The 18,180-nt window shown below is 40.8% G+C and overlaps 1 protein-coding gene across 1 annotated transcript in view; it reads right to left on the reverse strand.

Moving 5' to 3' along the window:
* Positions 1 to 18,180, reverse strand: part of MASTL (microtubule associated serine/threonine kinase like) — a 53,802-nt gene that overhangs the window by 30,323 nt on the left and 5,299 nt on the right. Inside the window, exons 2-8 of the mRNA XM_045002799.1 lie at positions 11,662 to 11,799; positions 9,947 to 10,086; positions 9,115 to 9,203; positions 5,403 to 5,509; positions 4,915 to 5,059; positions 2,716 to 2,888; positions 841 to 2,076 (exon numbers count right to left, since the gene is read on the reverse strand). Of these exons, the coding sequence (XP_044858734.1) occupies positions 841 to 2,076; positions 2,716 to 2,888; positions 4,915 to 5,059; positions 5,403 to 5,509; positions 9,115 to 9,203; positions 9,947 to 10,086; positions 11,662 to 11,799 (2,028 nt within the window). The remainder of the gene's footprint in view (positions 1 to 840; positions 2,077 to 2,715; positions 2,889 to 4,914; positions 5,060 to 5,402; positions 5,510 to 9,114; positions 9,204 to 9,946; positions 10,087 to 11,661; positions 11,800 to 18,180) is intronic.

The raw sequence follows: 18,180 nt of genomic DNA on the forward strand, positions 1-18,180 counted from the left end.
GTCAGCTTTAAACCTCCCCCTTCCTAGTAACAGTTACAGTTACTATTACTAGGTTAAGCTTTCATAACAGCCACTAACACCACAATAGCAGGCACTGGGGACTGAAACATGCACTCTTACCTTTCCTTCTTCCCATGGGCTACTTAAAATAATGGTGATTTCTCTAAAGTCCAGACAGCAGGGCTATACATATTTCAGTAACAGTAAACTTATGTATTTATATCATTGTGAATATAATTAGGATTACTGCAGTTAAAATGAAAACGTCACACCCTGCATACAGAAGTTTTTCTTTGCCTCAGTCATAGTGACAAGCTCTTAAATTGAAACTGACAGAATGCATCACAGTATCAACGGCACAGGGAGACAAAACATGAAGCAGAACAGCAACTGCCAAACTCTCAACAGCATTCATATACTGCGCTAGGAAAAGAAGAGTCAAGAAAGAAACAGCCCAACAGAAAACCTAAAGACTCCCACAATAAGTGGCCCAAAGGAAATGTCTCACTGCTCCAAGAGAGTGTGTAGTGAGACAAAAATAAAGGAGTACATCCCTTTTTAATTGTCCATGCCTAGTTCTGGGCAAAGAATCTTCTCTTGCAGAAGCGCAGACCAAGACAGCATTTTTCAGAGGCCAGATTGTGGGTGATAACAGAGTATTGCTATGCTCTTGCTGAAAGGCAATATTTTTAGCAATGCATGTGCATTCATTCACAGTCTGACCTTTTGAAAAGTTACCTCTGCTTGCCTTTGTTCGACTCTTTCATACTACAATATAAAATAATTAAATCAATGACCACATGTACATACTAGTTACCACTACAACACTTGGACACATACCTGATAGACCCTATAAGATCTTCCCTTTTGTGCTGGGGTAATAGCCATGGGGTAAGAGCCACTACAAGCAGGAGAGAGATCCATTACATCTAAAGAAGCCATGCTAATTCTTGATGGCTCTGATGCATTGGACACATTAATTGGACTGTTATAACTTCGAAAAGCTACAACATTTTTTTTAAGGAGGTTCAATGTTTTCATCATCTCCTCTGAGGGAGAAGAGATTATGTCAGTATGAGTTTCAACCAAACATTTCAGGACGTTATCCTGTTCATGGCACAAAGGCTTGCTGTCCTGGACAATATTCTCTTCCTCACCTCTTGGTGAGGCATCTTGACAACAGGACATTACTGATATGTCCTCAGTTTTTGACTCCTCAAAGGAAAGTTCTTTAATACTCTTATCCAGGTCTGAAAGCTGCTTTTCTAAATGGCTCTCTGTAACAGAAATCTCAGGGAAGGATAAATCAGAGTCTGCACTCAAGATTCCAAGAGGTTTTTCATCATCAATGCATAAGAAACTAGAGTTAATATACTCCTTTTTACTGTCTTTTTCACAATCTGCATTTAGCTCATGCATAAGATTCTTAGCTATTATTGGAGTGGCTGACTTTTCTGATGTTTGCTGCCTATAGATGGAATCCTTAGCTTTTTCTTCATTTTTATGGGTCTCCTGTAGACCTCCATCACCAGAAAGCATCAAACACTGGATTTCCCTTGTTAAACCTGTGCTCTGGTTTGCCTGAAATTCTGAGATTTGACAACCACGTTTATATTCTGCATTGCTTTTTTTAACATAGTTAAGTTCTTGAAAAGGACTGGTGTCAACTAGTTCAAAGCTTCTTTTTACACCTGGCTTTTCAAGAACATCCTCCTCTTTGATGCATTTGGCAGGATCAACCAACGATGAGCATGACTGCTGACGATTGGAAGACTTTCCTGTCTCATTAGCCACACCAGTTCTTTCCACAAGTTTTTCTTCCCAAGCCTTATTTTCAGAAAGACATTTTCTGACGAGATCTTTCACATCTGATGCAGTCACAGGAGTGTCCCCTACATCAAAATGCTCAATTTTTGCATCATGCCTGCAGCCAGAGTCATTGCTACCAATGGGAGAGATGGCAAACTCAAGTTCCTTCTTTTTTAAGGCTGTACTGTCTTTTGCATTCAGTAATTGCGTATTAGAAAGCTTTTCCTCTGCCTTGCCTGTTCCAGAACACAGTATATCGTCAGTTTCCTGGAAATAAGCACATAATTCTTTTTAAATACTAAGAATTATAGAAATACAGCATTACAGAAATATGCCCTTTCATGACCTAGGTTGAAAATACTTTATTCCCACCCTAACAGAAAACTGCAGTTTAACATGAAACATTTCTTATGACATCTGCTTACAAAAAATCACTACAAATATATTCTAAAAACAAGTAACTGAAAAATCAAACCGGAATCAGCCATTGTGACAGTCTGATTTTGTTTAGAAAACAAGAAATGAAGCCTGCCTACTATGCTGGCCATCTATTCCCCCCAGAACTGCTAGCCTCATTGATTACAAAGCTGAGCAAGGATCAGGCTAAGGTCTCCTCTCAGCAGGCTTTATTCCATTTCCATTGCTGCAGGCCAGTAGGGAGGTGGAGTCTAATTTCCCTTCTCACAGTGCTGCATAGGATGAGCATTTGGTTGAAAAAGTGAACAGGGGCAGAGCTACTCAAAGTGCATCTAACCCATTCTGTCTAAGCCCTGCTTTTGGAGTAACTGGGGGGAGGGAGAAGGAGAGAGGAGTGCTTTGAAAAGCTGTATGGTCAGTGTATGGGAACCCTTACATTTGTATGAGTACACTATGCAAGTTATCTTGGAGAAATAAAGTAGTCCTGACCTGTACATCTTTCTCCCACCTGGGGCTGCTACAGCATTCTGATTCCATACTGGACATGTGCGTACGTGAGTGGCTACTGGCACTGGAGGTACCAAATCTCTTCCTAGATTGAAGGAGAGTTGGAGTTAAACTCCTCACTGGCATCCCAGGATTTAAGGCAGCAACATCAAGACCTTTGAAAGGAAAAAGAATGAATAAGTTCTAATTCTGACTGAAAGATGTAGTGTACATTAGCCAGCTTCATACCACATCTGAGCACTACTCTGAAGATAATCTACCATAACTTGAAGCGATGTAGGAATTGTTCTCAGCACCTCTCCTGTACAATGGTTTCATCATTTTTGAAGAGGCATGATTTACCAAATGAATCAATACTAGCACTGCACTGACCATCTTTTGCATTTCAGTTTAGGAATATCAAGACACCAAAGAAAGACAATTCAAATTTTAAGGCACCCAGAGCAACACTAACTTAGTTACACTGCAAATGCGACATGTAACATCTGTGGATTAGTGTTTGTTTCTTGATTTAAATATATGTCATTTGACTTTACTGGCTTGTACATTCAGATTCAAAACCTGGCATTAGTGATCCAGTAGGAAGAACACTTCAGTTGGAGTCAGCACTGGACAACCCAGATTAGTTATTCCTGGGGGAATTCTGTGCCACTATGCACATGCAGAATTCATGTCTGCCGCAGATTTCTTTGCTTCCCCGCAGAAAAATGACTTTCTGATGGGGAGACAAAAGGAAGTTGCAAGAGCGGTCATGCGCCTCCTCCACAGCAGCGCAGGGGCACAGTTTCAGGAGCCCAGACCAACCAACAGAGAGGTATATCACTGTGTGTGATGTGAGGTGGAGGAAGCGTATGGGTCAGACCTCTCCCCCATGCATCCAAATCCCTCCGCCCCCAAACAACCCCCACCCATGAACCTCTCCTGCTGCTGGGAATGTCCCGGCTGGTGACTCCTACCCTGCACTGGGCTCAGTTGCTAGTCCCAGCTGGGCTGGGGGTAGGTGAGGAGCATATTTCCCCTGCAAAAATCAGCCGTGGCCGGGTCAGATCCACCCCCAGAAACTTTCGCTGGCTCCACATCCCCTCTCCTCGCTTCCTGCCCCCATCACTCCTCAGCCATGGGATGAGGGCTCTCTGTACAGGGAGCTGTTCCCCCATCTGCCCAATCCCTGTGCATCCGGACCTCCTAACAAACCTCGCGCCCCCCCCCACTCAAACCACCACCCCGCTAAGCCTCCCACACACCTAGCTCTACCCCTCCTGCATCCAGACCCCCTATCGAGCCCCTTCCCCTTGCATCCAGATCTGTATCCCTGCACCCAGACCACCTCCTGCTGAAGCTCCTGCACTCAAACTCCCATCATGAGCCCCACCCCCTATGCACCTGGACCACACTGATGAGCCCCCCACACCAGTGAGCCCCAACCAACTGCACTCAGACCCCCCGTTGAACCCCACCCCCAGACCCCTCCTGCTGAGCCTCTTCACCCCACACCCAGATTCCCCCCTGCTGAGCCCCAACCACCTTCACCTGGACCCCGCTACAGAGTCCCATTGCCCCTGCACCCAGACCCCTCCCCCAAGCCCCTGTGCATTCAGATCCCCCCAGCACACAGACCCCACACTGAGCTGCCTGCACCCAGGTTGCCCCACACAGAACCCTCTCATCCCACACCTGGATCCCCCCATATGAAAGCCATCCACATACTTGGATACTGCCCAGCTGAGTTTGCCTACCCACAGCTGGTGCCCCTGAGGGACAGGGCCCCGGGGTGTTTCTGGCACAGGGCTGGCCCTTGCACTGTTGCCAGGGTCGGGTGCAGCCTCACCACAGAGCCTGTGTCCCTGGATGTGTGTGTGGGCTTGCAGTGTGATCTCTCACCTCTGTGCAACTAGTGGCCTGGGCTCCCCACTGCTATGCTGGAGCCTCCACATTATTTGACCAATAAAATATGCAGAATTTTAAAATATTGTGCACAGAATGTTTTTTTGTTTTTGGCACAGAATTCTCTCAGGAGTAACAAGTGTTAGAGGGCATTATGTTGTTGAAGACATTGTATTTTGGTAGAGATGCAAGCCCCATGACTGGACCCATTCAAGCAGTTGGTCAAGTTAAAAACCCACAAGTTGACGGCGTTGCTTATTACGTGACTTGTTATACTTACATATTTTCAGTACTTACATGATTTCAATAGTTTATTCGAAACAGGAGTATAATCCTTTTGACCAACAGACATGGGAGAAACCAATTCTCGAGAAAGTTGTAAAGTACCAGACGACATGAGACTTGAACTAGGTCCTTGCATTTTCCCACCGATTGGAGTGTACTATCAAAATGATAGAAACTTTCTTAAAAGATAAATGGATTAAAGTTTGTACAGAACATCTGCAGCTGAAAACGTAGTCTTAAATTTACTCAAAGTTAAATTATAATTGGAGCTCAGCTGAAATCATAACCCAAATCTGGCAATTCACTTATCTGGAGTAAGGCCAACAGTAGCCTCCAGAACACTCAAGTCAAAGGCACGAGCAGTCCAATCACAAAACATGGTTCTGGCTGTGGTCAGCTGAGGCATGGAAAAGCCTCATTACTCCAACTTAAGTTCTTCTCATTACCTTAAATGCAAGCAGTTTAAAGAAAACTAACAAACAAATAACTAGATTACTTACAAAACCCAGAGAGCTGATGAGAGACAACACTTGTCCTGGAGTGCGCGAATAATCTTGTTTAGGCTTAGCCATTGATGGTGTAGTAAGGATATCCATCATATTTATCTCTAAAATTTAGAAGTTAATGCAGTGTGTCAGGTTTTATCGGATTAATCAATAAATGAAAAGTTTCAGTCATTAACAGTATTTAAATTCAGTGAAAAAAAAGCTTGTGTTTTAATTTGGTTTACATGGCTATCTCACTTAATTCTGAATTTTACACAAGCTATTTCTTTACCAATATCATTCATCACATTTATTTTATTAAACCCAAAAGATTTTTCGAAGTCCAATTAGATTTCACTATGTTGTTTATGTTTTGCATTTCTCACCATAAAAACCACTGAAGTCAGTTTCATTTTCAGGTTTTCAATGCAATACTGCAAAGGTTCAAAAGAAAGGCAAATGTCTGTAAACTTTCCACTGTTTTTTTTTCAAAATGATGAAATAAGAGACCCCAGTGTGATTAATTTGAACAAGAGTGTTGTCAAGCTTAAAAAGAACAATAGTATTAGGCCTAAAACTTCCGGAAGCTTCACAAAGCGAGCCTTGTAGAATTAGTTTTAAGGAGCAAGCTTTGCAAAAGGAAACAGACTTGTGGTCAAAACGCTCTGCTACCAGTTACCACATTACGCTAACTCCTATAAAGTGAGATAAGTTGTACACCCCTCCCGCCCGGGCACAGCTTGTCTAGCCCACATTGACCATATTTGGAACATCTGGCTATTAAACAAACCACAGTCAAGACAATGGGCTATATGGGCATAAATTATCTCCTTGTGCGTAACTTATAAAACTAAAACAACAATTGGCTACAAGAAAATAAGTAAGCATGAATTATACAGCCAACTCTAATCACATTAAAGATTTGGCCTAACCTGATTGGTTGACCTGCTTCAAAACATTGGGCAGATAAGAATAAATGTGTAGAGCCTCAGGTGGGCGTGTGTGTGTGTGTCTTGGTCTAAGAGGTTATTCTCTTTGATCGGTCTGACCCACACCCCCTGAACCGAGGAAACCTGAATCACACTGACTATCTGTACCTGGCCAGTGCAAAGAGCGGTCGACTAAAAGGTAACATATTCTCGGTAGGGTAAGGTTTTAAAGTAAAATAGTCTGGTTGCATGCAGTATAGGTTTATGGAGTAAAGAACTCTGGGTTGCTCGAGCTGTTTTAATCTCAAGTTGTACTGACACTATAGTATTAAGAATGGTAGTGTCGGGATAATTTGATCTCAGGTTATATCAACGCTGCAGTATTAAAAATAGTAGTAAGTACCGGATGTATAGTATTACTTGTACTCGTGCTCATCTTCCTTTTACTTGTGCTGGTCTTTAACTTTTCTTTTCCTAGTCTGTCTGTGTTGCATTTATAGCCATAAGTCATTAAAACCCTTTCTTGAGGAATAATCAGTAGTTTTAATTTCTTTATGTGGACACCACTTAATCTCATTACATCTGTGTTGGGTGGTGGGAAGTAGTGATCACTCAGGGCACCTTTGGGGTCCTGATGCATGCCTCCTCCTTCCATTAATCTCCACACCCAGGAATTTTGAGGTAAGGTGGTACTGAGTTTACCTTCTGAGGCATACTCAGTTCTCTCTAATTAATGTATAGAGCTAAGATGCACTGTGACAGACACCTGCTATAGTAATTTTAACATGGCAAAACTATGAAGTGTTTTTGTGGTAGGATGGGGGGAGATGGGCTAAAGAAATCAATCTGGCATATGTGCAGTACATTTTTAATAAGATTTTCTCACTAAGCTTATGAAGTGCACATCTATAAAAGGGAAGGCTATAGAAAGATTTATTTATTTATTTTTAGAAAAGGCAGTCTGGAAAGTAAGGTAGGAATTTCCATATATTAAGAGAATATTAGAGTTGTACAGTTAACATAATAATTGCTATAATAGTCACATACTATTTCAGAGATATAGTATACATATTTTTCCTACAACCTCAGATACATATAGCTTCTTAACATTTTTTCATTCCTGTAGATTTACACTAATTTCACTTTTGTTTGCAGGGTTGTAACTGTACTGGTCCAGGATACAAGACTCAAAGAAAAGCTCTTGAGCTCCACAGAACTCGTCTTTTTCACCAGTCAGTCCAATAAAATGTATTACCTCATTCAACTTGTCTCACTAATTTTGCTGCCATAATGGTTCAGTAATGTATAATTTTAACAGACTGTCCTGTCAGTGCTCTTCTCTCTAAATCACATATTTTAGTCATTTAGTCAGCATCCATATATGGCACATTTCTCTTTTCAAAAAGTGGTAGATTCTGCAATTCAGGGAATGAGGCTATTAACTATTAAGTTAAATTAACTATCAACATGGTGATGAGACTATTAACTATTAAGTAAAAATAGCTACCAACAGAGGTGATCTGTATATATCAGCAAGTTTATACTATTGTGCTATGTTGCATATACAATATAACATGTTGTGTAACAGTTTACTATGAAGTTTCAAAAATACACAACTGTCTGGCATATACAGTATATTACACAGTATCTAAGATTGTAGAATGGTATATATTCTGTTTGAGAAATAGTATAGGATCATGTACTACAGGACAATTTATAATGCATACATTATGAGTAAGGCTACATTTTAGACACGGGTATTTTTAGTAAAAGTCATGGCCAGGTCATGGGCAGTGAAAAAAAATTCATGGCCCATGACCTGTCCATGACTTTTACTATATACCCCCTGCTCCAAAAGCTTACTATTTACTTAAATATGCTTTTATAACAGCAGGGCCAGCTCCAGATCCCAGTGCGCCAAGCGCGCGCTTGGGGCGGCATTTTGCCGGCAGGCGGCTCCGGCGGACCTCCCGCAGGCATGACTGCGGAGGGTGCGCTGTTCCCGCGGCTCCAGTGGACCTCCCGCAGTCATGACTGCGGAGGGTTCGGTGGTCCCGCGGCTCTGGTGAACCTCCCGCAGGCATGCCTGCGGCTGCTCCACCAGAACCATGGGACCAGCGCACCCTCCGCAGGCATGTCTGCAAGAGGTCCCCCGGAGCCGCGGGACCGGCGACCGGCAGCACGCCCCCTGCGGCATGCCGCCGTGCTTGGGGCGGCCAAATTCCTAGAGCCGCCCCTGTATAACCGTAACATTAGTCAAGGAACTGCACCAGTCGTGTGTGGTACCAGTACAGTAGAACCTCAGAGTAATGAACACCTCAGGAATGGAGGTTGTTTGTAACTCTGAAATGTTCATAACTCTGAACAAAACATTATGGTTGTTTTTTAAAAAGTTTACAACTGAACATTGACTTAATACAGATTTGGAACATTACTATGCAGAAGAAAAATGTTGCTTTCCTTTTATTTTTTTAAAATAGTTTACATTTAACAGTACTGTAATGGATTTGCTTTTTTTTTTTTTAATCTCTGCTATTGCCTGATTGCGTACTTCTGGTTCCAAATGAGGTGTGTGAGTTGACTGGTCAGTTCATAACTCTGGTGTTCATAACTCTGAGGTTTCACTGTACTGGTCATTGATTAGAAATATCGGTTATGTATATTTGTACAGTGCCTGGCTCAGGGGACCCTGATTCTGATTGGGGCCACTACATGCCACTGGAATGTAAAATACCAAGATTAAAACATGATATTTAGAAACCACTGAGGAACCATAGACTCATTGATCCACATCTAACCTCTGTTCAGAGTAACTCTGGAGAGCCCGAAGTCTGTCAATTTAACATGGCCCTCATTAGAAATTAGCATGTTGTCTGGCTTCAGGTCCCTGCAGAAATAAAGGTACTGAAATAAGATTGGTGTATAGACAATTTAGCATAAGAAAGAAGGGAGGAGAAAGCATTAAATAGAAAGAAGTTACTCAACCAACAATGGGGGCATTTATAGTTCTCCAGGATCAGTATTAGGGCCCATTTCCCATTAGGAAACCATTTTTAAGTACAGATTCTAGAGATGTATCTTAGCATTAAAAATGCAAACAACATAATGTAGCCTGAAATATATGCCACAAGATTTGTGTGTCTCATAATTTTAATCTCTTGGGGAGCATGTCAAACTGTCTCACTGAGGACTACCAAATTATTAGTACTTACTAGCATTTCACATTAAGCGTTACTAGCCATTGGCTATAGATTTCAAAATGCATTCCTTGAAGTGCAGTAGTAATATAAATTGAAGAGAATATTTCCTCACTGGGGGAGAAGAGCAGTCCCTCCTGTCTTCTCCCCAATCCTCCCACAGACTTGGTAACATTCAGGGGGCACTGGGGACAGAGCAGCCAAGTTCCTCCTCTTATTCCCTTTGAGGGACAAATTAAAAGAAGACTAAAAGTTGCTTCTCCCTTCAAAAACTAGGCTAGGGATGGATATTCACAAATAGACACTCAATATTCAGAGGCTGATGACATGAGAGCTGGACTCCACAAGGATTACATGCTCATACCATAAAATGAGCTTTAACAACAAACAATGTGTTGGTTTGCAGTCATAAAACTACATATTAGATTTTTACCTGTGGATTATCCCATGCCTGTGAAGGTAATCAAGAGCCAGTGCCGCTTCAGAAATATACTTCACTGCCATTTCTTCATCAAAATAGCCATATATGTGGAGAAGAGATTTGACATCTCCACCAATAAGATATTCCATCACCTGCCATTGAAAGATTTCATTTTTAAAATGAATCTTTATTTTTGGTTGAGATATTTAAGATTACACAATTATGAACTACCTTTTTCCTTTTCAAAAGAGGAGCATTTCATATGGGGTAAAAGCAGATAAAAGAATTCTTGTGGTAGTTTAACTCATTTCTCAGGTAAGTCACTAAAGCAATGTTTAATTATATTTCTTTCTGTTTAGAAGACTTAATCCAGATGACATGGCTAATAAAACATTCCTCTGATGGACATAGAAGCTTTTTACTGCTTCTTTTTGTAACCCTGGTCAGCTTTTCAATAGGTTAGATTGATTACAAATAACACTTCCCATGATAGGAAGTATAATTTGATTAAGCAAAGTTCAGTGTCAGTCAAGGATAATTGAACCCAAATTTCACAAAATATCTGTCTTATCAACATTAAAGTATCTTAATGATTATATTTTGAAAATGTAAATATATAATACAAAATCCAGGCCCAAATTTTCAGAGATGAGTAATTCCCAAGATTATGTACATGACTAGAGTAATTGTGCATTCAAGACACTAGAAAAGTCTGTAATTATGAGCATGCTTAAAGGCCCAAATGTAAAAAATTGAGCTCTGTTTTTCCTTAACATAATCGGGGCAATAACAAATGGTCTGAATAAGATCCTGCATTAAACAATATTTTAAAAAGTTAACTTTCTAAATTGTAATTTATTTGGGATGTCCAAACCAATATTAATGCTATTCCAGTGTCTAAAGACCAATACATCTTTATTAAATTTAAATGTAAAATTAAATGCTATACTACAGACATTAAGAGAATAGTATGTTTCACAAAAGCAAGATTTCACAAAACCATTCATCAATAGTAAGTAGGAAGCTTTTTGTATCAACCAAGTGTCTTCCTCATCCCTTCTGGCAAAATCTAGGCCTTCATTTAAAAAAGTATGGGTCCTAATCCCTTCTGCATAGCTGGGGCATCTCTTGTATGAACCCTGCTCAAATACTACTCAAGACTTGGGGAGGGAGTGTTAAATTGCTGGTTCTACCACAGAGAGCCTACCATAGAAGGAGGCTTGGCCTATATTTATCTCAAAGGTGTGTCAGAAGCCTGTGTTAGTCTTTATTTTTATCCTTCAATCATCCCGTTCCCACCTACCCCAATTAACTCTGCACTTTAAGTACTGGCAGCAAGAGCATACATTTTACTGTTAGTGATCTCCTGGATATTTTCAAGGAACACACACACAAGCACTCTGACCCCACAGTCTTCTTAAATATATGGCTCATTTTTATTTTGGACCCAAAATTGTGCTAGGCATTCTTGACCAGGTTAGCTACGTGGAAGGACTCTTCTGTTAGAAAGGAGGGGTTAAAAGGAGTCAGGGAGAAGGAAGATATTAATCCCACATAACTACTCTAGTTAAGACCTCATATTGGATGAGAAGTGATATAAAATGACCCAAATACCCAATTCTCATTATTGCAAGAGCATATTTTCAAACATTACAGTTCTTCTAATGAACGTCATTCTCCACTATGTTTTCAAAGCTGTCTTAAAGCACTGTAAACCATTTACTCACCAAGTAGACATTGTTAGCTGACTGAAGTGAGTAGTATAAGTGTACAATGAAAGGACTTTTGCTGAGAGCCAATGCATCTCTCTCTGCCTGGACCTGGTGAACCATGTTTTTATTTATCAGGTCCGCTTTTTTGACCACCTGTAAAACAATTCATGTAGAAATGAATTCACAGCAATAATTTGCCATACTCATCTATTTTCAAGAATACACATGCTGATAAGATTAGTCAGTTTCCTAGATAAACTTTCCTTCACTGAGTTCCATGTCTCAATGGCACAGCTAGAATGACATTTTACATATTGCCCTTGTATTGTGGTTCTTTGGTTTTGTACATGGACACCTACTTTGAAGAATTCTCCTCCATCATCTGAAATTATTCACACTATTTGCATTTCAGGTTATTAAAAAAGGCTACTCTCATCTGAATGTCTAACTAGCATCTAATGTGTTTGAGTCCCTCTAACTCAAAGGGTAACAACAACTTTCCATGCAATTAGAGCTTCTTGAAAACTAGTTTATAAGCTGTATTTGAAGAAATTAGGTTGTAATTAAATAGTTAAAAATTATATTTGACATAATCATTATATAGCTTATGTGTAGGGCTTTACCAAATTCACAGTCAATTTTGGTCAATTTCACTGTCATAGGATTTTTTAAATGGTCAATTTCACTGTTTCAAACGTTTACATCTGAAATATCACCGTTATAACTCTGGGGGTCCTCATAGTTGCAAAGCTATGAAGGCAGCACAGCCATGGAGCTTCCAGCAGCCAGGGGAGGTTCCCGGAGTTGGGTCTGACCCTGCCCAGGAGCGGCCCCTGCAGGGGAAGAGAAAGTCCTGTCCCTCGTCTCTCCCTGGCCCAGCCAGGATTAGCAGCTGGACCCTGATACATGGTAGGACCCCCTGAGCTGGGGTGTTCCAGCCCTGCCCCTCCACTACAATAGCCAGATACCATGAGGGTGATCAGTTCACCCATAAATTTGGTAGGGCCCTACTTATGAGGTACAGACAAATTTGAGGACTCTGTGTGAAGTGTAGAGCTAATTCTGTTGACTCACACTGGTAGTCTGAGGTCAGTTGCTCTATGGCACTCCAAACCTTTGCAGAGTAGTGTGAAGTAAAGATAAGAGTTCCACAAGGTCCCCGTGGCCAGGGTGGATAAAAATCAATGATTAAAAAAAAAAACAACCCCACACCATTTATTTTTATTTAAATCTGATTTGTTTGATAAAATGCTTTGTGAGGAAAAAACCTATCTAAAGGTAGTTTTAATTAAGATACATTATACCTCAAAGATATCTCATCACGGAATCAGGTTTCAGAGTGGTAGCTGTGTTAGTCTGTATCAGCAAAAAGAACAAGGAGTACTTGTGCACCTTAGAGACTAACAAATTTATTTGAGCATAAGCTTTCGTGGGCTAAAACCCACTTCAGCATCCCAATCTTTCTATCTACTCAATGGGACTCAGTGCTCAGTCCAGAAGATATCATCAGAGATGCTTAGTTTTGCAGATCTCAAACTGTGGATTTGTATCTCCAGAGGCAACATGCTTATTAACAGCAAAAATGTTTTTAAACAAACAAATAAATATATAGAGGTGAGAAATAACATAACTCAACTCTATTGTTCCTCTGCAAATTTGTGTACACAGAGTCAATCTCTTACCTCTCTCTAAAAGTGCAAAGTTTCAGAAAGTTCAACGAATAGAAGGTTGTTGGGGGCGGAATAGATCTGGACAAGGAGAAGAAGTCTGGAGATAAATGTGAGAAGCGAGGGACATATGCTTGTTTTGTCAAAATATTATGTTTGCTGTTGAAGAAAAAAATCCAGAATACTAACGTTGTTGTTTTAGTTAAATAAAACAATTTAAATGTCTGTCTGGTGATGTTCTCCTCCTAATACAGCATGGCAAGAAAATCCTCCAAATATTAATGATTAACTTGCTGAAATGGAGCTAGATCACCTCCCAAAGACTTCATAAATATCTGCTTCAATTACCTTTGGTAAATGAAATAACTGAACAATCATTCATTTTCTCATATAGCTGTAAAACTAATCTGAAAAGTTTTCAGAATAAATCACTGTTTAAAAATGTACAGTAACTCCCCACTTAATGTCCTCTCACTTAACATTGTTTTGATCAATTGATCCCTGCTCAATTACAGAACGTGCGCCATTTAAAGTTGTGTAATGCTTTGCTATAATGTCGTTTGGCTGCCTGCTTTGTCCACAGCTGGCAGCCCCCCCAGCTTCCCTACGCTCCTCTCCCCGACAGCACCTCCCGCCTACCGGTAGACCCCATGGATCAGCGCCTTCCTCCTCCTGCCCGCGGCAATCAGCTGGCTTGCAGCTTTCACGAGGGAGGTGGGGAGGAGTGAGGATTTAGCATGCAGGCTCCCCCTCCCTCCCAAATGCCGCAAGCCAGCTGATTGCTGCGGGCAGGAGGTGGGCGAGGGAGGGGGAGCCTGCGCGCCGAGTCCTCACTCCTCCCCCCTCCCTCATGCCCCCTGAACATCGCAAGCCACCTGATTGCCATGGGCAGGAGGCAGGGGAGGAAGGGGGGAGGTTGTGGCGTGCGGAGTAAAGGGGGAGGGGAGGAGAGAGGAAGAAGAGGCAGGTTAAGGGTGGGGGCTTGAGGAAGGGGTGGCATGGGCAGGCCGAGGGTTTAGCCCCTGCCCCTGGTGCTTGCAGAGTAGGGGAAGCTGCCGCTGCGCAACGTGCTTCTCCTAGCTTACAGCACCTTCAGCCTCCTTGCCTGTTTCATGGTCTCCCATGCCAGTGGGATGTGCCTGTGTGGAGTAAGACAGGGGCACCTCCCAACTACAGTACTGTACTGTATGGCAAAAAAAAATTCCCTGGAACCTAACCCTATTTACATTCATTCTTATGGGGAAATTGGATTCACTTAACGTTCTTTCACTTAAAGTCGCATTTTTCAGGAACATAACTACAACGTTAAGTGAGGAGTTACTGCATAGTGTGTACCTTCTAAAAATGAAACCTACATCTATCTCTGAGTTGTGAAGAATATGTATTACGGTTATAACAACCAAAAAGAATGCACTTTTATGTAGAAAACCATAATTAAATCAAGTCTTCCTGACTAGTGATTTAAATCAATTTGATTTAAATCAAATCCACCCTGCCCTTGGCTACCTCTACATTTTAGGGAGAACCAGGGGAGGGAGCCAGTGACCCTGCAGAGAGTTACGCCAGGTCTATGCTACAAAGTTTTGTTGGCATAGTTATATCGGTCAGAGGTGTGAGGAAAAAAACAAATCACAATCCCAGCCAACATCTCAGCTATGCCAACATAAGAATGCTTCTGTCGGCATAATTAGTGTCACTTGGGGAAGCAGGCATTAAGCTACATCTACACTAGAGAACTTTGCCAGTATAGCTATACCTTCAAAGCATTTGTAATATAAATAAGGCTTTACTAGGCTTATTGAGGTTTTAGGTCTGGGGTGGAGTAGAGCGAACTTTATAAAGCTCCTAAGCAAAGCATTAGTCCCCATATTTTTAAAAAAAGGAAATTAAAATATACAAAATTTAACTAGTAACTGGAATTTAAAAGTAACAATAAGGTTTAAATATTTGTTGAATGTGTACCAAGGACTATTACAGACAAAAGTATGCACTTAAAAATATGGAAATAATAATTAAAGGAAGAAGAAACCTCAGATACACTCACAGTTCATACCACTTCAAATGAAAACGTGTAAAATATTACATTGCACATTCCAAAACAACCTTAAATCTGCCCACCAATATCCACCCACCATTCAACAGGAATATGTTTATCACAAATACAAATAATGGATGATTTAAATAACACACTAGCCTGGTATAATGAACAGGATGTTCTTAGGTGTGTAGCCTAGATGTGATGTGTATCTGGCAGCTGTGCTTTACCCATGCTGGAAGGATGCATAGGGAAAGAATGGGTTTTTGTATAAGAAAGCTGGAGGAGGAATGAGCTTTCTGCTCCATTAACACACTAGTAAGGGAAGGACTCATTGCCTTTAAATGGAGGGCGAGGGGAAATATAAATATCCCATCTCTTAAACATAACAAGCCAGTGAACTACAAGACAGCAACTGAGCAGCGATGGTTAGTGAGGACCTGTAGCCCAAAGTGTACCATACAATCTCAGAGTTAAACACCTCGGGAATGGAGGTTATTCGTAACTCCAAAATGTTTGCAACTCTGAACAAAACATTATGGTTGTTCTCTCAAAAGTTTACAACTGAATATTGACTTAATACAGTTTTGAAATTTTACTAAGTAGAAGAAAAATGCTGCTTTTAACAATATTAATTTAAATGAAACAAGCACATAAACAGTTTCCTTATCTTGTCAAATCTTTTTTTTTTTTAAATCTTCCCTTTTTTCAGTAATTTACATTTAACACAGTACTATACTGTATTTGCTTCTTTTAGGGTGAGGGAAGGGAGGGGAGGAAGAGGAGGTCTCTGCTCCTGTCTGATTGCATACTTCCAGTTCCAAATGAGCCGTGTGGTTGACTGGTCAATTCATAACTCTGGTGTTCATAACTCTGAGTTCTACTGTATATCATTTACATTGGGTGGGTTTAACACAATTTCAAATCAATATGTTGAAGTTGGACAAAGATACAAGGTGGTTAAGGTTGATTTTAAAATGTGATATTTAATGCACATATTACTTAAGGGACTATATGAACTGTGAGGATTTGAATATTTATCTTCCTTCTATCTCTCCCAATGTTTAAATGTGTAGGCCATGGGTTCTTAACCTGAGACTCATGATCACCCTGATGTATTTATAATGGGAGAGGGTTCCATAAAAGGAAAAGGAGATCCCAATAGGAAAAATGTTGAGAACCACTAACTTAGTGTATTTCTTGTATATACACATTTCAACTTTAATGTTAACGCAAAATCTTGGCCTGCTAATTTACTAAGCTGAAGCTTCTATCTGTACATCATAGATTCTAGAGACATACTCAAATCTGCTTAATATATGGTGACATGGGGCATTTAGATGGCTAAAAAGTGCAGACAGATACTAAAATTAATTTTTCATTATTTAAAGTCCCCTCTAAAAGCATTGTGAGTTGGAAAATTTCTCTGTTGAGAGCAAGCATTACATTTACTTTCTCACCCAGTTTAGAAGATTTAAATTCTTGCAGGATGCATCCTCCATTTACATGGACACTGCTTTCCTTCCCTAGCTGCCAGTAATAAGCTAACTCCTTATTTTAAGTTTTATGTGAAATTAATGCTTAGTTTCAAACTAGTGTGTGCAGCTGTTGGTAAAATATATAACCTATAATTAGAAATTCAATGTATAATACTTATTGATAAAGCCCTACTTAAATTGTGGGATGATTGTAAAAAAAAAAAAAAGTCAATTATTACTTTTCTGTGATTTTCTGCTGTCAGCCGCCTGGGGCTGAGAGCAGCCACCCTTGCTCTCAGCCCTGGGACAGCCAAGGTTTCCACTGTTAGCCCCGTGCAGAGTGGGACTCCCACTGTCAAAATTGTGATGGAAGTCTAAAATATTTGTGTGGACAACTTTTTTCAAAGGAGGTAATATCAGTAGTGAAACTACCCCTTTCTTAGCACTTATGGCAAAATTTAGTTAGAATTATGACTGGGTCTTCTAAAGAAAAATATTTTAAATGCAGAAATCTTGCCTCTGCAATTAAGCAATACTGCTATCCTCTATGGAAAGAAGTTACATGCAGTGAAAAGAGCACATTTGTGATAAGTAAAATTTATGTCATTAAAATTCCCAGCCTTAACTGGCTAATTTTGCAGGGGGTGGGGGAATCTACTTTATGCATAAATAAGAAAAATGTAATGTCAATTTCAATCAAAAGTAATAAAATATTGGTCTCCTCAGGAGAAAGCCTCAGCAAACACAAGCAATTAATGATGACAAATAACTGTCTGTTAACTGTGAGACAAGGTGGGTTGAAGTATCTTAAGAAGGGCACTGTGAGGCTCAAAAGACTGTCTCTCTCACAAACAGATGTTGGTCCAATAAAAGATACTATCTCACCCATCTTGCCTAATATCTGGGACCAACATAGCTATAACTACACTGCATACAATCGTTGTTAACTGTGACCTTCAGCAATAATACCATATTACATCAAACATATCCTCTGCCTGTGCCATCTACTGCTCGCTCTGGGGGAATTGTGCACCACTGTGCATGCGCAAAATTCATATCCAATGCAGATTCCGCCCTCCCCGCTCGGAAAATATGTTCTGCTTGAGAAATCCTGCAGTCCCGCCTTCCATCCACCAGAGGCCACTGTGGCACTAGAATAGCCAGAAGCCAATTGCATTCATCACAGCACCCTGCTCGCGGACCCAGTAAGGACAGACAGAGTGAGGGCATACAGGACTGCTTGGAGGGGATCACAGATTGGGCTTCAAGAGGGCTAGTGGTGCGGGACAGACTGGAGCATGGGCTCAGGAGCTAGTGGGGTGATAGCACTGAGCCAGGGGCTGAATGGGAAGGG

Source organism: Mauremys mutica, chromosome 2 (genome assembly GCF_020497125.1).
Source record: "Mauremys mutica isolate MM-2020 ecotype Southern chromosome 2, ASM2049712v1, whole genome shotgun sequence".
NCBI classification, from domain to species: domain Eukaryota; kingdom Metazoa; phylum Chordata; order Testudines; family Geoemydidae; genus Mauremys; species Mauremys mutica.